The sequence below is a fragment of the Mustela nigripes genome, chromosome 3, assembly GCF_022355385.1.
Source record: "Mustela nigripes isolate SB6536 chromosome 3, MUSNIG.SB6536, whole genome shotgun sequence".
In the NCBI taxonomy this organism is placed as follows: Eukaryota; Metazoa; Chordata; class Mammalia; order Carnivora; family Mustelidae; genus Mustela; species Mustela nigripes.
Genome location: NC_081559.1, coordinates 8414285 through 8438544, shown reverse-complemented (window position 1 = coordinate 8438544; position 24260 = coordinate 8414285). Strand labels below are relative to the sequence as shown.

Below are 24260 nucleotides of genomic sequence, written 5' to 3'. Positions count from 1 at the left end.
CAATTATTAGAAGGAAAAAAGAATAAAGGAAGGTGTTGAAATTTCTCAAGAGTTGAAAGGAGTTGAAAGGAGTTAATTTTTTCAAGAGAATTGTACAATAGCACCGTGTCATGTTTGTCTTTCTTGCCACAGTCATGAAAGCCTTATTACAGAAACTGTGCCGGGGCTCGGTCGACCCTCCCACAGCCCGTATTTAATCCTGTGACATTCAAATTGCCTCTCATTTTCTTCCTCCTTCGCTTGTCAACTGTTCTAACTCTACCAGGCCCTTATTCATCCGTGGTTTCGCATGTGATTCAAGAAGTGATTCAAAATCTCTTTCATTGACTCTTATGAATTCTTGAATGTTCGTGCAGTTTCTCTTCTCCCTCAGTTTATTCTTGGAACGGCTGAGGCTCTGTGAATGACTGACAGATGTGACTGGCAGAGATCAGCTGTCGCTGCACGGAAGCAGTGGTTGAATGGGGGGGGATTAAGCTTGAAGTCTGCAGTTCCTTGTTTGGTGATATGTTTTGCTTTCTTCCTCTGCTTCCTAACAGAGTGCAGCTGGATAATGAATACCTAGGCAGAAAAAGATCTCTTTTTTGTCAAAGGGATTTGAAAACGATAGTACTGTGAAAATACAGGTAGTTCTTCTGGGAAAGGTTTCAAACATTTCTTATCCTAATTCTTGAGTTGAGATTAAGCTCGACGTCGATAAGCAGGATCATGATACTGAACAGAACTGTTTCCTTATCCACATGCTGCACGTTGATGTTCGCTTAATTTTTTGGTTCTTCCAAATGATTCTCCAAGCCACTGGGAAGCTTAGAAATTGGGTGATTTATTAATTATTATCCTAAATTCATTTCTTTTCTATTTATAGGAGTGAGAGAGAGTGAGCGGGGGTGGGGTGGTGGGGAGGGAATGTGGGGGGGTGGGTAGAGAAGCAGACTCCCTGCTGAGCAGGGAGCTCAGTGTGGGGCTCTGTCTCATGAACCTGAGATCATGACCTGAGCTGAAACCAAGAGTCAGATGCTCAACCAGCTGAGCCGCCTGGGTGCCCCTTCCTTTTCTAGTCTTAAGACTAAGTTCCTTGAGAATGGGGCGTGTTTCATCCATGGTTCTTTGGAGCTAGAAGAGGGCCTCACACATGGTAGGCATTGGAGATTGCTTATAAGGACACTCAGGTCAGTTTAGCCGTCTGTGTTTATGACTTACATGTGACTCCCCTCTCTAACATGATCATTACTTATTGTTTGATTCCATCCTTTTTCCTTTTTCTGTTCAAATGTGCCTTTTGTGAAGCTCAGTAATAATGGCAAACATTGGTTGGTAATCTCAGACTTTGAAATGTTAACCTGTGTGTTTGCAGCTTCCGCCCACAGCCATCGCACGGTGCCAGTGCAACTGTGTCACTTATATCCCTTGCATTCACAGATAGTGACTCACCTGTAAAATTAAAAACAACAATCGATCATTTAATTGAATGGACATTGTTCTTGGTGCTGTCCTGAAAAACATCTAAATTCATTTGCCTTCTTAGAGGTGACATCTGTCTGTCACTTCTAACTCTTCAGGAAGCACACATTCTAGTGTGGAGAGACACTAGACACTAGAGAGGCGCTAATAATTCATACTGGATACTAGAATGTGACAGTGCTATGGAGGAAAAATAAAGCAGGGAAAGGGTAGTGTTGAGGCAGTTGAAATTTTAATAGAGTGGTCAGGGAGGGTCCTACTGAGAGTGTGGCATTTGGTAAATATGTGAAGGGATAGCAAAATGAGCCATGGGGATATTGAAGAGAAGAGCTTCTGTGGGAAAGGAAACAGCAGATGCTAAGGCCCTGTGGTAGGGGATGGCTGATGCCTTCTAGGAGCTGTAGTGGCACAGGGTGAGCATGAATATGGGTGGCCATAGTGGTACATGAAGTCAGAGAGGACAAGGGACCAGATCATGTGGGCCTTGTAGGCCATTACATGGGTTTTGGCTTTTATTTTAAGTGAAATGGGGGGCCCTAGAGGGTTTTGAGTTAAGAGCAAGTAGTCCTACTTCTATTTGAAAAAAGAAGTCATCCCAGCTGCTGCTTTGAGGGTAGATAGCAGAAAATCAAGACTAGGAGCAATAAAGGACATGATTCTTTATTCAGAGGATAGAGATAGAGGTTTGCATCAGAGTGAAGCCATTGAAAGCTAATTCCTTTGTTGCCTTTTTAAAACTGGATTCTTTCTTTGGCTGAGGACTCATGCCATATTTCCGTGGCCTCTTCCTATCTTTCACAGCCCAGCTCAGTTTCTCTCATTAGGCTTCTAAACCCTCCAGCCCCTGCCCATCATTCTCTGCAGCGAACTCCTGCTGACTTTCACACTTACACCTTCCAGAGGGCATGTGCTCTCGGTTTCCCTCACATAGGTTGGGTTTTATTTCTTTCCATACTATAGCAAGGACCTTGCCTTGTACCTTGCAGCGTAAAATAGGCCCTTTACTCAAATCCTTTCTGAATGGCTGGCTACATGCTAGAGAGAAGTCAACGTGCGCCCCTGCTGTCCATTCGGTCCTTTCAAATTCTTTTCTTATTAGTGGCAGTTAACTCCCTCCATTCAGAAATATTTCCTGAACACTTACTCTTTTGTGCAGATGATGTGCGAGAGAAACATTAATTGTCCTCAGAGAGTGTATCGTCTGACAAGAGACGACTTGAATCTTGGTAATTAGACTCCGAGGCGTTGTGGAGTATGAGGGAGGTGAATGATATAAAAAGGCCCCCGGGATCCAGCAGTAGGAGTGTGGCCTTCTGGCTGGCTGCTCCTCAGGAAGACAGGCGGAGTGGGTGCCGCAGGGGGAGAGCATGGCGGGCGGGTGGGGAGCCTGCTGAGCACTTCCGTGCATGGCTGCTTAGATGAGCTTGCATTGAAGTAAGTCCCAGATGGAAGTTTTTAATACTTTCTTTCAGGAAGTGTAGAGAAATCCACTCAAAATCCGCCCTCCCCCCTCCACCTTGACCCTCAGAGCCGCGGCCCAAATTCACGCCTTCCTCACCCACCACCTAGACATCGCGAAGGCCTAACTTCCAGTTTAGCTTCCTCAGCTTAAATGTCGCTCCCTGTGAGAGGCCCGTCCCGCTCTCCCTGCCTACACTTGGTTGCACCCCTGCGCCTTCGTTTGCTCTCATCCCGGCCCTTTAATTATGCTCCTGACTGGACTGGGGGTGCTGTCCCTGAAGAAATGGTGCAGGGAGAGAGCCGGTGGGTCGGGAGAAAACGCTGGAGGCCGAGGGCGCGCTGAGAAGTGACGGGCTGGGTGGGGTCTGACGGGAACTTGGCTTCGTCTCGCTGTGGAAGTAGGAATGGAGAGAAGCACGAAGCCTTCAAAAATGTGTTCTGTGGGGGTCCAGGGTACGTGCGGCTACTATTACTATGTTCACAGTTACGACCTCTGGGTGTTTTATGGAATGAACAATTGATTGCAGTACAGTTGTTGTCTTTTCTGGCAGCTTTTGACAGTCTGTAACTGGGAGCTCATGCTTTGTGGTTTGCATCCCAGGGAAGGCTGCCCCGTGCCCATGTGCTCCGACCCCCACCAAGTCATGTAGAATTTGTAATATCTGAATTCTGTTTACCCGCAGGTGGTAATTATTGACAGCTCTAGTAGCTAAAGATAATGTTTTGGCATGTGTTCCATGCAAAAGAAAAAAAAAATCTTTTGCCCTAGGGATGTTCAGGGAGTAAAAGTTTAATATCCTTCAAAAGAGATGACTTTGAAATGAATTGATTCCGCTTCCCCCGCACAAACCATTGATAATTGTCAACGGAGAAGCAAACCATAAGAGCTCTTGAAATAAAAGCAAAGAGTTTTGTTTTTGTTTTTTTAAAAAATAGTTGGGTAGACCATGGAATTTCATGTGTATTTACTGAAAAAGAGGTTGGAATTTTTAAAAAGGTCTTGAAAATACATGAATCTCTGGTTCCCATTTTTCTAATCTGGTATAACATTTAAGAATGATTCTTGAAGTTCTACCCTTCTTAATGTAATACCATTTTAACAATATTGATCAGTGTTTCAAAAAAATCAATATCCATGCCAATGAATATCATTCCCGGAAGGGGTTCGTTACAGTTTATCTTCAACTTTTGAGGTAAATGAGTAATATTGTTGCCTTTGTTCCTCCCATACCTGAGATCCTATTCTGTTTTCTTCTCTCATTATATATATAAGGGTTTGTCATTTGGGTGCTGATATTTTGTTAGTTTCCTTCTCTTTTTCCTTTATTTTTGTCCAATATTCATGTCCTTGTCTTCTAATAACCACTTCCTTTTTTTTTTTTTTTTTTTTTTTTTTGAGAAAATTGCGTTCAGTTTTGGTCTAGATGCCTTTTCCTCTCCCAGGGCACGGACAGGCTGTGTGGAACCGCCCACCCAGCAGCCTGCTGTCCTCTCAGGGGAGAGCGACAAGGAGCGTGTGTCTCCCTGCACCTTCACTCCTGCGTCCAGTTAGTTTTTGGAGTTGACATTTTAATGAATAAAAAATTATACCTCGTTTTTTAAAAATGTGTTTTTAGATACATAATATTAATTATTTAACTTTTATCTATTGGGAATTACCCATTCACACCTGTGAAGAAAGGTTTCATAATTGAATTAAAAACCTTATTGAATTGAAAGAACTAAAAAGAATGAAGCCAAATATAAATCACTTTCTCTTATTTATTTATCTAGCTGTATATTTAGTGATTTAAGGCCTAAACAACCTCTTGCAAGTGCTGTTGGACTCAGTCTTTAAAATGAAAAGCTTTTGGGGCACCTGGGTGGCTCAGTGGTTAAAGCTTCTGCCTTCTGCTTGAGTCATGATCCCAGGGTCCTGGGATTGAGCCCCACATTGGGCTCTCTGCTCAGCAGGGAGCCTGCTTCCTCCTCTCTCTCTCCCTGCCTCTCTGCCTACTTGTGATCTCTGTCTGTCAAATAAATAAATAAATAAATAAATAAATAAATCTTTTTTAAAAAGTGAAAAGCTTTGGAACTTAAAATTGTTTCTCTCCATTTGCGTACATTCCTTTTCCAAACTGACAAGTGGACTGTCTTTGTGTTGTGGATCCCGACATATTACTTGATGAAGGGAGAAGAAGGTGAGGCTCTTCTTAAAGAGCAGCAGCCTGGCGGGTAAATGGAATTTCCTGATACTTCTCCGTCTGCGAGGAAGCGGAAGGGAGGGGCAGTTTCAGCCATCTTGGGCTCTGTAAAATGCCGCGGCATCCGGGGTGCATTTACTGGCAAGTCATAGAGCAGGGATTTTCTGGTATTAATCATTCTGCTAGAACATTTTTGCTGAGGAAGCTGAGCATTGGGGTTATGATTATGTATGAAACACTGAGTAATGACTATGATTGCTTTCTTGTAACAGCAGATATGGCGGAAAGCCACTGGGGAGGCATGTTCGGTTGAGGTTTTGGTGATGGCTTTCTTCATCTCGTGTGTCAGCTAACCTTGGGAGTCTGATGGTCTCTCATTTCTTCCTAGATTTCTCACATCTCTGCTTATTGGAGGCTGATTATGTTTTCCTTCATGTCTTTTGACATAGTTTTCCTCCCTTGTTTTCCTTATTTAGGTAGTAAAACACACCTGGATTTTGAAGCATAGTGTGGTTGAGCAGGGGTGTGCGTGTGTGTGGGGGGGGCGTTGTGTGGTATATATATTTTTTTAATTTGAAAGATCAAATAAGGATGTTAGTTGTTATTATTGATTTTGCTTGTCAGTGTCCGTCTAAGAAGTTAAAATCCTAGTTTGTAAAAGTCTTTTGATGAGGAATGTTGTCAGTTCTTGCCCTTCAGGTGAGATCTAGTCAATTGACATTCACCTCCAGATTCTTGAGCAAAAATATTTTACATGAAAACACTTGCTTAGTATATTTGTCACCTGCTACTGTCTGTGTCTCTTCTACGCAAATATGCTGCTTTTGGAACTCAAGTTGTATAGTAAGGTGTTTTGCAATTTGCTTGGTAATTGCATCTCTCTTGACCTCTGGAAGAAGAGCGATTTTGTTTTTAGTTGTTGTTGAAGCAGATGTCTGTTATCTGAGAGAGCTGCATAGTGCAGACCTAATCACAATAGAAGGGAGAGAGGGTTTAAGCAGGACGACATTAGGTTACATTGTGTCCTTCCGGAACGGGATGGATTGTGAAGGATCTTGAAGGGGCAAGCTTTCTGGTACTGGAGGGTACTAATCAGTTTCCCTTACCATCAGCTTTACCTTCTAAAGCTTTTCAGAAGAGCATGGATAATTTTCTGAAGAAAATTAGTCTTTCTTATGGCCTAAGACATAGGTATAAAACCAAGAAGCAAATGAAGAATTCTTCGATTTCAGTAGGAGAAAGTGTCAAGTGGCCATTCTCTGTCATTTCAGTAGCTAATTTTCCCATGTGAGAATATTGCATTGAATAAAGTAAAATTATAAAGTAAAATTTTATCTATAACATTTAGAGTGGTTTGATTTTTTTTCATTTTCATGCAAGTTTGAGAATTAATTTTTGCATCATGTTTGATCTTACTTACTGTGGAAACATGAACTCTGAAACACATATCACTTTTCCTAGAGGGGAAAAGTGGCTCGGACTGTTGTCCCTCATTGTAATCTAAGCATTCTAATTTTTTTTTTTTTTTGCATTCTAATTTTTGATTTTATTTCTTCTACATCGATCTGAATTATGTAGAGTAAAATATATGAATGAGGCTTTTTAAATTTAAATTTAATTTGATTTAATTTTTGAGAGAGAGAGAGAGAAGGAGTGTGAGCAGGAGGCAGGGCAGAGGGCGGAGGGAGAGGGAGACTCTTAAGCAGGCTACACGTGAGCACGGAGCCAGACACAGGCTCAAGACCCTGAGATCATGACCTGAGCTGAAACGGAGCTGAATCCTTCGCTGACTGAGCCAGCCAGGCGCCCCCGCCCCCCTGAATGAGACTTTGAAACCCCAAACGAATAAACCTTTTCTAGATGAACTGGCATAGTTGATTCTAATTAATAAATAAGTCTGTTATTAAGCAGAAACTTGCATTTGAATATTTATTTTACTGCTGGCCTCATGACCAGAAACCCGGCCCACCCTCGCAAGAGTCCTTGGGACAGTTACTTGGAGGCGTTGCATTTACTTCAAACCCACCCAAGATGGTATTGATTTTCTCAGCTCTACTAGTGTTTCTGGGATTGTGTTGCCCCTTAGACTGAAAATCCAGAATTTGGTCCTAATTTCTCCCTACTTTTATCCCCGTATTCATTCTGTTGCCAAGTCTTTGGGCTCTTTCTTTGAAATATTCCCAACTGATTTGTTTCCTTTCTGTGTTACTGACATCCGTTCTCCGCTCTCAGGGCCCGCACGCCTTACCTAATCGGCTTTTCACTGGTTTCCCCGCGGCCGTGTCCCTCCCAGCCCCGCAGAGGCTCTCAGGTGGTTCTCATACTTATATTTCATAGTTTGACTCTTCTGCTCGAGACCCTGGAATGGCTCCCTGCTCATTGCTCTTAGTGAGGTTCCAGTGGACTTGCTTCATATTCTGTGCCCGAGGGTCTTCTAATTTCTCCTTTCTCTAATCTCCCCTCTCACTTTGTGCAGTTCTGGCTTGTAGGTCCTCAACTTTAAAAGTTCTTTCCCAAGTGAATTGTTTGGAAATTGGAATTAATTTTTTTAAATGTAGAAACAGTTATTTAAGAGACATGGTTGAGTTCCGAAGCTTTAACTTAGCTGTGTTTCCTCATGTAGCTGATTTCTGGCTTCTGGAAGCCAGAAACCACGTTGAATAGGGAGGCAGGGGAAGGATGGCCCGCTTTCTCCTTCTTCTAGCACAAGGCAGAACTCACAGTGATTTTTCATGAGTAAAGGTAGGTCTGTCTGTAGCATTTGATTTCGGTTAACTGTCTTCCAGTCCTTGGAGCTACCCCAGACTAAGTAGTGCATTAATTAATTCAGCAATTACATTATTACTTAAATAACAGTCATTGCTCTTTGCTGAATACTTTCACTTAGGATTTTTCTACTCCTTACAACAATCTCGCATGGTCCTTTAAAGTCCCCTCCATTTAACAGATGGACGTACTGAGACAGGGTCAAGTTGAAGCATGTGCGGCTACAGACTTAGAAACACAAGTCTTCCAAATCGCTTTAAAGAGTCAGTGCTGTGTGAATGTTTGGTAAACAGAGATACGGACGACCTCTATCTTTTCTCCACTTCATCTCCGCCCTCGCTACACGCACCCTCTCCCGGGACGCTCGCTGTTCCTGCTTCATAGCTTTGAGGTTGATAGTTTCTTTCAGTGTCCAGAGATGTTTTAGTGTGTTGCAGTTCCACTTGTTTATTTTTGCTTTTTTTGCCTTTGTGTTTGGTGTTGGATCCAAACAATTATTGCCAAGATTGATGTCAAGATACTTACTGGCCTATGTTTTCTTCTAGGAGTTTTGTGGCTTCAGGGTCTATATTCAAATCTTTAATCCATTTTGAATTTGGGTTTTTTTTTTTTGTTTTGTTTTTGTTTTTTGTATTTTATAAGATAAGGGTCCAGTTTCATTCTTTTGCATGTGGCTGTCCAGTCTGCCCAGCTCCATTTACTGAGGAGACTGTCTTTTCCCCAAGCGGACATTCTTGCTGGGAGGAGTACGCAGTAACTAAGTATATAAGTAATGGTGCTGTGTGGCACATCAGATCATAATAATTGCTGTTAGAAAGAAACACAGGGAGAGGGGAGGGATGGGGAAGGCTGAGGTGTTGCAGTTTTAGGGACGGTGGCCGCTGTATTTATTTAAGAGAGGAGGTGGCATTTGAGCAGGTTCTTAAAAAAGACTCTGATGGGTGACATTCCTGTGCGAAGGAAATTGAGCAAGTTATCCTTTGCTCAATGGTATATTTCAACCATGTCAACATTTTCTGTCTTGCTTTTTAAAATCTGATTTCAACGGGAAACAAGTACGTGTAGGGGTGAAAGAAAACAGGACCGTTTCTTCGGGTGGGTTGTTGGGGAAAGGATAGACCTAAAAGGGCTAGTAGGGAAATCCCCTTCCTTGATTCCCAGGAGGAAGCCGTGCTCTGTGAAGTCAAGGGCGGCAGGCGTGTGATGCCGTTGCCTTCAAGTGACCTTCGTCTGGAGGAGCCGTTTCTGACATCATCCACTGACAGTAGAGTAATAGGTTTTATTTTGACAGCAGAAGATTATTGCATGGTCGGGCTTTAATAAACACTCTTTAGGGCTTTATGTCTGGGAAGCTTAAACCTATTTCCTTGCCTTGTAACACGAATGCCCTGTGCTTGTGTCTCTCGCAGCTTTGTAAGAAGCTAACCCCCGAGGCGCAGGCGGGATGGCTAGCTCGGCCCGGGAGCACCTGCTTTTTGTGCGGCGTCGAAATCCCCAGATGCGGTACACACTGAGCCCCGAGAACCTCCAGAGCCTGGCGGCCCAGAGCTCCATGCCAGAGAACATGACCCTCCAGAGGGCGAACAGCGACACGGACCTGGTGACTTCCGAGAGCCGCTCCAGCCTGACGGCCAGCATGTACGAGTACACGCTGGGGCAAGCCCAGAACCTCATTATCTTCTGGGACATCAAGGAGGAGGTGGACCCCAGTGACTGGATCGGACTTTATCATATCGGTGAGTGACGTGGCAGGGGCCTGCGTGAGACTTAGAGCACACGGTCTTATGGTGACATAACACCGATGTGTAGTTTTGCTGGGGGGCGTGGGGTGGGGAACACACCACACAAATAAACCCAGTAAGATTCTGGGACTTTTTTTTTTTTCCTCTTTAGAAAGGAGACAATCAACGATAATAAATAGCTTTGCCACTGCGAATTTTGTGGTTATATTTCTATCCTGATTAAATGCCAGGGCCTGCAGATTTTATAATATTTTCTTTTTAAAGCTTCACATTACCCTTGATCAGTAGTCCCGTTTTGGCAAGAATTGGATATTAATTTTTACTAATATTTTTAAACTGGTGAAAAAGATGTCCAGATTTAGATAACTGATGTGAAAAAAAATGTTGTAGCTTCTTTCTTTCTTTCTTTCTTTCTTTCTTTCTTTCTTTCTTTTTTTTTTTTTGGCAGCAAAGCAAGGTTTATTGAGCGATAGTGAAGTGAGAGTACAAAGCTCCTGAAAGGGGAGGGGACCCAAGAGGGCTGCCCCGTTCTGTAGTTTCTAAAGGTTGAGTTTCATGAAGAACAACTTGCAGTCTGTGGTATCTTCTTATTTTGAAATTCCTGATGTGTCCTCAATCAGATAAGTAAAGAAGGTGTCATATTTTCGTAACAAATGACTTAGGAATAGGTTGCTATTTATTTTAATAAAAATGTCCCAGCTGTGTTTAGCTGATTTGCACGTGCTGTGCATAGGTGAGCAAATGATGAATGGCACATGCCAGGAAATAGAAAATTGGCTTTATTGAAAGCAAAAATCCAAACCCTACCGCCTGGGCTTAAAGAAAATCTAAATTAAACCTGATAATAAAAATGTAACATTCCCGACTCTTAATTTCACAAAACAAGCTGAGGGTTGCTGGGGGGAGGGGGGTTGGGAGAAGGGGGGTGGGGTTATGGACACTGGGGAGGGCATGTGCTATGGTGAGTGCTGTGAAGTGTGTAAACCTGGCGATTCACAGACCTGTACCCCTGGGGATAAAAATACATTATATATTTATAAAAAATTAAAAAAAAATCTAACATTCCCCACAGTTAGGGAAGTTTTTCACTCAGAAAAGGGAATGCCTTTCAAAATTTAGCTTCAAGTATTGTAATAGAAAGACATGTTTGCTTTCACTGTAAATGATAAACTAAGCATCTTTCTTGTTTTTTGTTTTTTTGTTTTTTCTGGAGTAAACTGGGGAAGGGGAAGGCCTATTTGTTGATGGCAGTGCTTCTCATTCAGGAGCAACTTTACCTCCTACAGGACGCTTTGTAATGTCTGGAGCATCTTTGGTTGACACAGGGGGGTAGGGAATGAGAGACCTGGGGTGCCGCTCCACACCCCGCAGCGCACAGGTCCACCTCCCGCAACGGCCCGGTAGCACCGTCTTGACAAACTCTGATTTAAGGCAGAGTAACAGCCTTGTTGACAGTGTATCAAAATGTTCAACCCACTAAAATCTATGTTTTTCAGTAACAAAGAATTTTATGTTGACTAAAATAAAACTGATTTGTGTTTACTAATGGAAGTAACTCAACTAATCATGCTGATAACAAGAAATCTAAAATGGCAAAAAATATTTCAAGAATTTTTATTTTTCTGTTTCCTCTTATAACAATGAAAAAGGGGGGGGGGAAAGTCTTAAGAGTCCAGCATTTTTATCCGGGTGTGTCTAAATATATTTTCAAGATGGGGATGGTAGGATTTAAAAATTGTATTTTTATTTCTGATATCTATTATTTCACCAAAAAGTCTTACAGTGTTGATGGGACTTTGGAAGTAATTCTTTTGGTTTTACATAACTTCAATTTTTTAGATTTCACAAAACTGTTTTCATTTTAACATGATTTTTAAGATATTATCTACCTTCAAGTTTACTAACTTTTAATATTTTCATCCTCATGCTCTTGTCAGTCCCACCCAATGCATTTTAAAATGTCAGTTATTGACTTTACATTTGTAGAATTTGTACTTCTTTCTTTTTTGTGTATTTTATTTTTCTTATGAGAGTCCCTATATGTTCACTCATTCAGACCATATTTTCATTCAGTTATTTGAATTAAATCGAATGCATCTGCTTTAAGTTCTTTGCAAAATCCAGTATCTGGGCAGTTTTTATTACCTGTTTTTCTCTTGACCATGGATCCCATTTTCCTGTTTCCTTGCATATCCAGCAGTTACTGATTTTACATTGGCTGTTGAGAATTCTAAGTTGTGGAAATCACTTCTGTAGAACAATTTTTACTTTAATGTTCACTTTTATCCCATTAGGATATATGAGTAATATAGTTTTCCCCTTCGTGAAGATGGGTTGGTGGAAAGCCCAGTGTGGTCCCCCGGCACTTCTAACTTCAGCCTCCAAGTTTGGTCTATGCTATGGATTTTGTTAGGGCTTGGTTTAGGGCTTGGTTAGGCTAGATCTAGGTCTCGTTGGCCTTTGTACTTATTCCCAAGTAGTGGCGTTTCTGATGTCTGAGCGGGTGCCTGGGCTGCCGACCAGGGGTCTTTTCTCTGGCTGGGTCATAATTCCAGTGTTCTCTAGCACGGCTGGACCTCCAGGAACTTCAACACCCTCAGCCCCTTTGGCAGCTGCTCTCTACAAAGCCTTGGTCATGTTTCTCTGCTCATGTGCCGTCTAGACATTAGCCTAAGGCTTGGGGGCATCCCTGTGCGCACTTCTGGCCTTCAGCCCTCCATCGCTCTTTCCTTCCCCGTCCCCCGTCTGTGATCCAAACTCTGATCTCTGCATCCTCAGCTTGTCGGAGCTTCCGTGGACTCAGGAAGTTGTCCCCTGGCTGAGACCTGGGTGGTCATAGAGTCCCCTCATCAGATTCTTTTCTCTCTGGGGTTTTCATCTCAAGCCACCTGTTGTGCAATGTCTGAAAACCACCACCTCCCAGTTTTACAGTTGTTTCCATCAGGAAGGCTAGTCTGGAACTAGTCATGGCCCTAGGACCTGAAGCAGAAGTTTCTTCCATGCTTTTGCTTTCCCAGAGGCAGTGAGAGATTTCACTTAATTTTCCCATCTCACCATTTCCAGAGAATTCTGAGTGAATAATAAATGGTGATTTCAGTTCCATGGGTTTGTTATTTCTTCTTAGTGTATTTTCTAGTGTTTTAGATCCCTGGCAGGGCAGAGAGAACTGGTGCCCTCAGACCTCTCAAGGGACTGGGGTGAACACAAATTAATACCTTCAGGTGACAGTACCACGTGCTTGGGACTCTCTGGCATGTTGTTGGTTTCAGCAGGTCTTCTGCAACACATGACTCGGAAAGACACATGTCCCAGCATCTAAGACATTAAGTGTGGCGCATTCCTATAGCTGAAGGCTACAGCTGTGTTTCAGAGGAAGCCTGGCTTTTCTGGGACCTCAGAATGAGTCAACAGAGACCCGGCTTCAGGGAGAGACAGCCACTGCTCCTGGGGCTAAGATGGGCTGTTCTGACCTCTAGGTTAGAGGGAGCCTCAGTTCTGGGGGGACTATGCCCTCCCATGTGGAGAGGCATAGGCGGAAGCTATGTGGGTTTTCACGGACAGCTGTTTCCTGATCCTTCTTCCATATGGGCTCAGCAGCGAGCCATTGATCTCAGGCAGGTAGGTCCTCCCCAGACTCAGGAAAGTTCTAAACTTCTATGGTAATCCAGTGAGTGAGTAGCCTAGGAGTGGACTGTGAGGCAGCTCTGGCCAGTGAGAGGTCAGGGAAAGACTTTGGGGGGAACTTCCTTTTCCAGTGAGAAGCCAAGGTCTCCTGTCGTCATTGGACTTCCCTTTCTCTCGTACCTGAGGCTGCGGTGACAGGATGTGACACTGAACTGTTGCGTCCGTGGAGCAGCCGTTAGACCTCAACCGAGACTGAAGCTAGGAATGACAGAGCAGAAGTCCGAATGAGCTTGGACTGGCGCTCCCGAGTTCTTGGCATGTGTGGAAACAATCTTCCCCCCGCTTACGTCCCCGCTGTGACGCTCTCTCGGACCTGCAGTCAATCCTCCCCAAGCGGCTAGGTGGTGGAAAGATACCTGGGGGGAAAAGGAAGGCCGCGAACCACTTGTGAGGGCAGGACAGGGAGTGGGGGCTGCCTCAGTAGTTGCGACTTTAGGGAATGTGCCCAAATCTGCTCCAACAGAGTTAAGATCCATTAGGTCATTTTTTTTTTTCTTTTAAAGTAACAAAAATCTGATACAAAAAGTTTGAAAATCTAACTCCAAGCCATGTGGAAGTTTTCCAAAGTTTAGTAGGACCAGTCCTGTGACAGGTGTCATCTACGGAACGAGTCAGTAAGTGACTCGAAATGCTCAGGGGCCCTATTAGGGAAAGTGGCCAGGGGACACATCGGGAGGAACCTGGAGGAAAAGAGGAACTGCAAGGCCAGGATGGAGAAAAGAATTTGGGGTACAAATGATGTCACCAATTTAAGGCCATTGTGGCTAACCAGAAATACGTTCTCTCTGGGGCTCTGTGACACGGGCGTGCTGAGAATCCAAGTGTGCCCGCAGCAGCATGCGTGTCAGGGGCGGCCTCAGACCCCTCCGCCCTACTTCAGCGGAGTCCTGAGAAGCCGGCGGTTTCCTAGCAACGCCTGGTTTTATTTGTGGAACAGAGAGATGGTCTCTATAGAGATAAATCCCAAAGGGAAAGAAAGGGTTTGGGTGGAACGTCTGGCCGGTGAGGTGTGGCTAACTGGCTCGCTCTGCACTTTGATTGTGTTTCTCTTGGCTTACATTTTCTTACTCTCAAGAAGTGGGAGTTTTGCTTGTGTTTGGCTAATTGTTCATAAGGTTCTGCATTGTACAAGTCAGTCCAGAGGATGTTCAGCTAATCTGGGGAGAAAATATATACTCCTGGGTCAGAAAAATAAATTGTTCTCCAGGCATTGTAAGCGATATATATGTCCTGTTGGGAATACAAAGAAAAAAAAGGTTGAAAATATCAAAGCGCCATTTGTGGTAAATTTGGGTGTGGACATAATTCCTAAAACAGGTGCTAATTGTAGTTTCTCTCTCTAGAAAGTCTCATACACACCCTGAGATTTCCAGAGATGATTACAAGGTAGCTATAGCTCCGACTCTCCAGATTACAACAATGAATACCTTGCATATGGTTTTCAAAAATCACCAGATTTATAACTTTATAACTAGATTTATAACTTACCGTCACGTCAGTCTCTGTGATGAGAAGTGAGCCCTGAGGAAAGCGACACTGCTGTGCATTGCTTCCTTCCAAGCTGGCTGGACAGAAAGAGCCGGACACTCACATGCACGAAAGCACCGAGGGGACCCAGCATGAACAGCTTTCCCTGAAGAGCCGCACAGTCCCTGTTTAAAGCAGAACAGAGTGCATTTGTTTCAGGCCCGCTGTCTAATTCCCCTTAACCTTCGGTCTCGTGCTCTGCTTTCTGGCCATTCCAAAGAAAAATACTTCAGAAGGCTTACTTTGCCATTTCTCAATTTCAGGCAACTTCAAGTACCTGAACAGAGCTAGGAAAATGCCCATTCTGAAAATGAGACGGCTCTGCCACTCCGTACCCCAGTGCTACTCAAATTGCTGGCCTGCGGTCGGTCTAGCACTAGATAAGAAGATTCCTCCAGAATTAAATCAATGTCGTGCATCCTTCACTGAGAAAATCTTGCTGTTAGAAAATTAAGTTAAATAATGGGCTTATTGAGGCAACTGTTTCACATTCTGGCTCAAGCTTGTCTTGCCATAGACCAGTAGCACATAGTTCGCCAGCATTTCTCTGGACTGCCCTTTGAGAATACCTCTCAGGGTCTGCGTGCTGATTGTATCGTATACAAAGATGAATGGCAGAACAACCGTATTGGACTCTGTCTTAAAAAATATCATGGCTCATGTTGTATGATGTTTTTCATCTTTCTTTGCATTTGGGTGGTAAAATAAAGATAGGATCATAATAGTTAACCAAGGCCTTGGGATTATGTTTTTCAGAGCTTTAAAATCCCAAAGTTTAAATCGATGTTTATTGCATGAAGAATTAAGGTCCAGCGTAGGATGCTGTACGGCCAGTGGGAGGCAGCGAAGGCTGGGCCTTGAGTGTCTTGAGTGTTGAAAATGCAGTCCTGTGTTTTCCAACCTTCAGTTACTTACTCAGCACCTTCTTGACTTTTGCAGTATGGGGTTATCACCTGTACTATTAATATTTTTCTTTAAACCATCTGGTAGAAAGAAAGAAAGGGAGGGAGAGAGAGAGAGTCTGGCTATCTACCCAGACTTTGTTTTAAGCAGTAAGGCCTGGGAAAGGTGTTTCTACCACACATTACAACTCTTTCCTCCATACATACAAAGTAATTCTTTCTACCATGATCCAAGGTTAAGAACACAGGCTCTGCAATCAGACAGACTAGTAAATTCCCATACACTTACTGGCTTGAGAGAATTACGTAATCTCCCATCCAAGTACTAACCAGGCCCGACCCTGCTTAGCTTCCGAGAGAGAATTACGTAATCTCTTTGATGTCGATTCCGCACAAAGAGCTGCGGAGCTGCCCTGTGCATGCCCTATGCATGACAGAAGCCCTTTCTGAATTATGTCACCTTTTTAAATCTCAGTTTCCTCAGAAAAGTACCAGTGTCATGAGAAAGAAGATAATACGTGTACAAAGCTCTTGAGAAGGTGCCTGGGCTTACTGTAAGGTCCTGCTGATTGTAAACTGTCATCATTATTTTGGCTACTGCAAATAATAATAAAATCGTTTTCCTGGTAGCCTGAAGCTGCAGCACAACCTTACCTCCTGGATGAATCCACAAGAAGGGATGTCCATATTAAAGGGACACACCAGACTGCTTCTGCTTATAAAAACCCAAAGCCAATCCTTTGAGTCAGAGTTCTAGAAATTATATAAAGCACTTCAAATTTTGATGCTAAATAATACAGCCTTTTGAGTATTATGTAGGTTTTGAACCAATATGCTTTTCAAGGTGATGGGAAAGCTGCAGTTTAATCCCAAATTCAATCAAATGGAACAAAGAATTTATTTATTAAGTATTTAGTTTCCAGAATAGCTATCAAATGTAGTAAAGAGTGACTGTAAGCTCTTTTGGTATTTTTACATGATTACTGCCAAAGAAAAGTTGTTTCAGGTCATGTCTTTAAGTTTTAGAAAATGCTTTTAGAGAATAAGAGCTTTGAACACGAAATGCTTTTTGGAACAACTTAACTCTAAATTGCTTTTTATTACCTAGTTGTATTAGCCTCAGTCAGATTATGCTGTACAAGTGAGCTAACTCTGAATCCTTGGTGACTTAGCAGAACAAAAGATTATTTCTTTTTAATACTTTGTGTCCAACATGGATTGATGGGGGCTTGCTTTGTTCTGTGGGATAGATATGCAGGCTGACCGTTCTCCTGATTTTTGCCATATTGGATTATCAAGGGCTACCATTGTGCCATTACACTATCTGTAACAGAAGGCCTCTCTGGGCAGGTGTTAAGGAAAGAGGGCACTGGAGACTCCTACATCGGCTCTTAAATGCTTTGGCCTCAGAGTGACACATCTCACTTCTTCTCAGGGACTCCATTCAGCATTAGGGCCATGATCTGCCTAACTGCACAGAGACCGGGCAATGGGGAGGAAACATTGGCTCTTTAAGGAAGCAGTTGATGTCTCTACTGTAGTAGATGCATCTTGCTAACAACGTGTGTGGTCCTCTGGTCTGTTTCAAAGGCCAAGACATCCTTACACGGTCACTGCAAGGATAGATGTGAGAATTGAAAAGTGTCATACTTTCGTATAGACTTTACAGCGTGTTCAGGAGACTGAATGAGAAGACACACCCAGAGCAGGACCAAGGATAGTACCGGACACTATGGATGCCCTGTGGCATTAGAACCTGAATTCACAGCATTTGTTGGCATCACAGACCATCACAGATCTCTCTTCTCATATGCATGTTAAAGATCTAGTTCACAGAGATGCCCATGTATTTAAACTGGTTGTGGAAGTGTTCCCTGGACATTCGGTAGACTTTAAAATGATGGATGGTTTAGTGTATCCAAGGAAACTTTAGTATATTTTGTCCCCTGACGTATAGGTAGAAAACCATACTTGAAATAGGCATTCTTCTGTCTGTACACTGTGATGGTGAGATGGTTTTTGTTTTTTATCTGGTTATTCTGTGAGTGTTATCTGAGCCTCCCCCCCCCCCCCCAATTTATATTGCTTTTCCTTAAAGGATGCTTATATAGGTACCGAAATTAGTAAATGTGGAATGATTGTAAATATTTTTTGATAGAGTTAAGACAACCTTAGCATGAGGTTTAGAAATTCTTCAATCCACAGGCGCCGGGAGGCTCAGTCAGTTAACTGTCTGGTTCTTGATTTCGGCTCCGGTCGTGATCTCAGGGTTGTGAGATCGAGCCCTTTGTTGGCTTTGCCCTGGACACGCAGCCTCTCTCTCTTTCCCCTCCCCACCCTACTCTCTCTCTCTCCCTCAAAAGAAAAAAAAAAAATTCCTCATTCTGATAATACCCATTACTAACTCACAAAATAATGTCTTATCACACAAACTGTTTTTATAATATTTGTTATAATTGGCTTCTCATACTTTTCTAAGGATTAATGGGTATATCAATAAAGAAAATACATCTATAATGTCATCTTTTTATCCTGATATCTCTCTTAAAGTCTGCTTGTCTATTATCAGTTGCTATGTCAACTTTCCTTTGATTCATTTTTGTTCAATGGATCTTTTCCCACTGATTTCATTTCAGCCATTCTTTGGCACGCTTCAGGTGTATCTCTGTAAATCATCCGTGGCTTTATGATTTTTAATCCGAACTGAGTGACCTTCTTTTAAAATCAGTGTATTTAGTGTTTTAACATTTACTGTTATTTTTTTTAAATTTTATTTATTTATTTGACAGTGATCACAAGCAGGCAGAGAGGCAGGCAGAGAGAGGAAGGGAAGCAGGCTCCCCACTGAGCAGAGAGCCCAACGCGGGGCTCGATCCCAGGACCCTGCGATCATGACCCAAGCCGAAGGCAGAGGCTTTAACCCACTGAGCCACCTGGATGCCCCAACATTTACTGTTATTTTTTAATATATTTGGATTTATTTCCACATCCTATCTTGTTTTCTATATTTATGCTTTTTCATAGTTTTTTTTTTTGTTGTTTTTTGTGTGTTTTTTTTTTTTTACACCTGATTACGTGCCTTCCACTGAAATGAGTTTTCTTTACTCCTTATCATCTAGTCAGTCTATCTGTTTGAAAGGTAAACTTTCTAGATCTAGCCTGTTAGCAGTTATCCTTAAAATATTTGTCACGTATAATTGAACTAAAGGGTAACACGAATCAGTATCTTTACATACCTCTCAAATTCTACAAGGATCTTTGAACAAATTTACTATAATCTCTTCCTTCTCTGTCCTCTCTTTTACTGTTGACAACATTTAATTCCATCCTGTTTTCTATATTAGTCATTATATTAGTGTTACACTTTTTTTAATAGACAGGGATTATTCCAGTTTAATATATTACCTAAGAAGCTCTGAGAAAACTTAGTGGCTTAAAACAACAATGTATTGACTACAATGTATTGGTAGAAAAAGAGACTTACCTGGATCAGCAGCACTACACTATGTGAGGTTTGATTTTCCGAGAAAACACACATGCACACACCACAAAAGTTGTGTTCTAAAAAAAATGGAAGCAAGCAGGAGAAGTTTGATTTCAACTTCAAATTCTTTTGATGTACCAACTCAAAGAATATTCTTAATTTTTTCTTGTTAACGTAGATAGCAACAAAAGGTATCAGGTATACCTGAAATTTTCCCTTTATTTTCTCCAGTAGGTTTTCTCCGTTGTGGGCTCTCAGGTATTCTCTCTTTCATTCTGCAGCATTTATTTTATCTTTGGTTTAAACTAGTCTTATGCAGGCAGTCTCTGGGTTACAGTAGAGCTGTGATAACTATCAATCATCATATTAATTTCTGACAGTTGTTTTCCCACAGTCAGGCTGACACTATTGTTGAGTTTTTGAGAAAGTCACTTTACAATTGTGCACTGAATGGACATCAGAGGAACTATAGAGAGCGTCTCAGGTTTTCAATCTGATTTAAGTGGTAAGGACCAGAGGGTCATAACTTGGATTCAGCAGTGACATTAAGAAATTCTTCCTCTAAGTCCTATTTTGTATTTTTTTGTAAATTTAAATTATGAATTGCACATCTTCCAGTGTATGCATGCTCACTGGGGAAGGCTGATGTTTTTTTCCCACACGAAAATTTATGAAGCAACAAATGCTCCCATTTTCTCAATTTACTATAGTTCATAAAATCATTAGGAGACCCACAGTGCCTTAATTACATACAGAGCTTGAACTTGTCAGAGGCCAGTGGATCCATTAACCTCGGCATTGGGTAGTGGAGTGGCAAGAAGAGATGTTTTGGAAAGGGGCTGTGGCATGCGTCTGGAGTCACGTTCTGGCTCGGCCTCCATGTCTTACGCAAAAATGGGCATAGTATCAACCCCATGGATTTGCAGGGGGGAAGAAACAAGATGACACTTGGGAAGCGCGTGCAGGGTGGTGCTTTCATAGGTGGTGACCATGGACACGTTTGTCGGGAGCCTGATGTCTGTCTGCCAGTAGGCAGAGGGCTACAGACGTGAATCAGCTCGCATTTTGGTGGGGTGTGAGGTAGGAACGACGCAGTGTGTGCAGCACAGTGTTACAGAGGCCACAAGAGCATGGAGAAAGAACAGTTTGATGCCTAAGATGAGTTCGGGGAGGGGAAAGATATAGAAATGGCTACATTAAGAAGGTGATATTTAGACTTACCCTCCAATAGGACTTTTTTAAATTTTTGGTATTGCCGTGAGAGAAAGTCATTCTAGGACGTGAGGATGCCATATGCATGTCGCGTCTTTCTCACGAAGGGGTTCCCTCTGCTTTATTGAAGGTTGCTCCTCCTGTCTTCCCTATTTCTGCCTGGCTGACTTCTGTGGATCCTTCTAGATGGGATTTGGAAGTCACCCACTCTGTGATGTGTCCCCCGACTGTCCCAGGCAATCAGTCCGTTTTCCTGTTTCCCCAGGAACTTATTCATGTCATGGTTCCAGGGCCGATGACCCTGGGCTGTAATTTGTCTTTTTCCGTTTGTCCCTTTAGGTGCGCTCTGAGCTGGGTCCTGTTCATGTTGTGTCCTGAGCACCTTATCTAGCTCTCTGTGCCGCCTTAGTCATGCCGATTAGTTAATTTCATTAAAGAGTAGGTTTTAGGACAGTCATGACAGAAAAGTGATACTTTCGTGTTGGAGATTTATTCCACATTATATAGTTTTCTCCTAAGGATTTCATTCAGTAGATTAGTTCTGGTGTTCATTCGCTCACTGATTTCTGCCACAATGTGAGGAGTTTGCCATATGCCAGATATCTGAAGGAGTTTCTAAAATACCTGTATTTGAGATCATAGTTAAAGAACTGTCATTCCATTTCTTTTTTCAGTTATTAATTTTAAAAATATTTTATTTATTTATTTGACAGAGAGAGACAGTGAGAGAGGGAACACAAGCAGGGGGCGTGGGAGAGGGAGAAGCAGGCTTCCCGCTGAGCAGGGAGCCTGATGCGGGCTCGATCTCAGGACCCCAGGATCATGCCGAAGGCAGACGCTTAATGACCGAAGGACCCAGGCACCCCTCTTATTTCAATTATTATACAATATATAGGCCTTTTGATTACTCTTTCTTTACCCATGGGTTCTGTCTTCAATATGGAAAGCACTATGTGTTTAGATAGAAGGGAATTTATTCCCTGAATTCAGTATGGTTAGTGACTTATACTCTCATTCTTTTTTGTTCTTTCTTAGTCCCTTGTTTGCAAAAATACGCATCTGCTGCTCTAAGCAGTCAGGGGAGTTTTTCTGAAGGTTGTGTGTCGTTTCGCTTGGAGAAATCTTGAGTGTTTTTGACATTTTGAAATACATCACCTTTATATTCACAACATAACTATCACACATCTATGAACAAGTGGTGTTATAAACTTGCTGATGGTTCAAAGAATGATTGATCATGTTTTTACTCTATAGAAATAAGTCCACTGTTCTTGGGACTATAATTATAGCAGTAAACTATAATATTAGAAGCAAATATGTTACTGTAAGGCTAATCTAAAACAAAAAACAAAAAACAAAAAAACCTTGAAATTCCCAAGTGAGAATTTACGTTAAGCTAACTAATAGGATTTTAAATATTTATATACCTTCTTAAAGCATCCAAAAAGAGATTTTTTAAAAGTGCAAGTCTAGGGCATATTTGGGGTAGGATAGAACATTAAATGCAAAAAGGAAAGCCTGAAGAATTCAGCGAACATCTGGAGGAGGTTAAATTTTTAGTTTTGGGCTGCGTGACAGTCATTTTTCCTCTGTTCACTTAGCTGCCAAACCCTGTCATTCCTGAACCATTTCAAGGAGACAGACAATGTGAACTCTGTATATATGTACGTGCCCCCATGTAACTGCTGATTTGAGCAAGGTCACAGGTCAGCATCTGTCAGGTAGCTTCGGATTTTCTAGTTCATCATGTGATTTGGTTGCCTGAATGGAGGAACACTATGAAACCAATAAAGCTACTTTTAAAAAATTAATTTTTTAATTTTTTAAGCGAATGCTGGTGGCGAAGTACTATATTTTTCATCGTCTGGAATCATTAAATAGCTGATCCATCTGTTGGAGCTTATTTTAAAACTTAGAGGCATGGAGGTTTTAGATTTAGAAAAGGAAATTAATGATCATTTACCCCGCTGGCCTCATTTTACAAATGAGAAACGGAGGGCCCGGATGGATTAAGTAATATATTCCCATGGTTGCTCAGTAAAATGGTTGGAAAAAATACAGTGTTTAATAGGAATTTCCTCCACAGCGGGGTTGCTTTTTAAAGGGAGTTAGGTGCTAAATCAGTTCCTGCAGGTGATTTTTGAGTAGAGCTAAAATTACCCTCGAAAACCCCAGGAAGGCAATATGACTTAACAGCACGTTCAACACAGCCGGTTTTTCTTCCAGTATTGGAATAGTCTCCTGTCTTAGATTGAGTGCCAGAGAAGAAGTTGGCTTGTGATTAGGAGCTGTTTTTATATCCCCTAACTCCTATCATTTAAAACCGGATTTCCCCTCACCCTGGTGGGACCCTTGAAAGAAGTGCGCATTTCATGCTCCCTGTCGGGGCCCACGCTCAGGGTCTGGAAGGGCTCCCAGCGATTTAGATCGCGCTTGATCTCTTGTCCCAGCGGAGCACTTCTGGTTCCACCAGAATATGTTAAATGTGCGTTTTCTGTGCCTCCCTTGAACCTCTCTTCATCTTTGAAGGCTCAGTAGAGTGTGATGGGTCACTTCCTTGACGGGAGGCTCGTAGAGATTGACGTTCTAGGTTGTTTTAACTAGTTTTTATAACGCTGTCTAGAATATTCCCCCAGTATTTACTGTTCCTTTGTCTGAGCAATACTTCAGTGAAAGAATTTTATTTTTTTACAGCCGTCGCAGTGTTTCAATACACATAAATACTGTCTGTTCTGTTACTTCTGCTCTTTCCAGTACAGCACACATTTTGGAGGGTTTTAAATCCAAGGATTGAGTACGTACACAAACTCTGGGTCTCTGAGGTGATCTAAGAGGACTGTTTTCGGTCCGAGAACTCTGTTGCCATAAAATATCAAACCTACTCGCTTTGTTTAAACTGATGAATTTAAAGGCAGATGTGACTAGCACCGGTGAGTGTCCATGAGCTGAACCATTCTACATACTCTTCAGATAGATATTTCAAAACTACTTCAGTAACTCTTAAGAAAACTATGCAGAATTCAATGATGTGTTGCAGAATTCTGATTTATAACAGGTGACGGGAGGACCCCCCGGGCTCTACTCTTTTCCAAAACCATGTGCTTGCAAGTTGCAGTAACTGGGAAATCCCGCACCAGACCTTCTGTTGGTCTTGGCTGCCCTGGCCTCTGCTGTGGCCTCTTGTGCCCTCTTTCTGAGGCTGCTTCGTCATTGGCTGTGACCCTGTCTCCTGGGTCCCCCAGTTTTCTGGCCCTTTGTTCTTTTTCTCTTTACTGATACTCCTTTCTTATCCTCTTGTAAGTGAATTTTCTTCTTTTTAATGCCTTCTTCCTTGAATGATTTCATCCACTCCCAGTTTTTAGCTGGTCTAGGCAGAAAGCTTTCTCTCTCACCAGGGGTGGTTAGATGCTCCTGGCCCATGAGAGCCAAGCCTGCCCATCTCCTCTTGTCTCTGAGTTCAGGGTCCTCACACTGGTGGCGGGAAGTCAGCTGTGAGGAAAGCAGGGACACCACAGAAAAGGGTGAGCACTCGCATCAGGGCTGGGGCTCACCCGGTTTGCTAGCGACCCGCCGTTTAACGCCAACCTCTGTCTACAGCTCCCACGACCGTTTCTCTCTGAATATCCTACTCGCTCTTCAAACTCAGCTTGTTCAAAATAAATTGATAGGCATGCCCAACCAGTTCTTCTTCATTTTCTCTGTTTGTTAGAGGAAATGCCATTTTTTATTGTTTCTCAGGCTTAAAAATTGCTTGAGACCTTGACTCCTGTCCTACTCTCCGTGGAGGACTGAGTTAGCGATGTTTCCTGGCATTGTCACCTCTTTGGAGTCTCACTTC

The 24260-nt window shown here is 42.5% G+C and overlaps 1 protein-coding gene across 4 annotated transcripts in view; it reads left to right on the top strand.

The window, feature by feature from the left end:
* Window positions 1-24260, top strand: part of HECW2 (HECT, C2 and WW domain containing E3 ubiquitin protein ligase 2) — a 367014-nt gene that overhangs the window by 128582 nt on the left and 214172 nt on the right. For all 4 annotated transcript variants that reach the window (XM_059393100.1, XM_059393097.1, XM_059393099.1 and 1 more), the window contains one exon: window positions 9281-9607. In XM_059393100.1, coding sequence (XP_059249083.1) covers window positions 9316-9607 — 292 coding nt within the window. In that variant the 5' untranslated portion in view covers window positions 9281-9315. The remainder of the gene's footprint in view (window positions 1-9280; window positions 9608-24260) is intronic.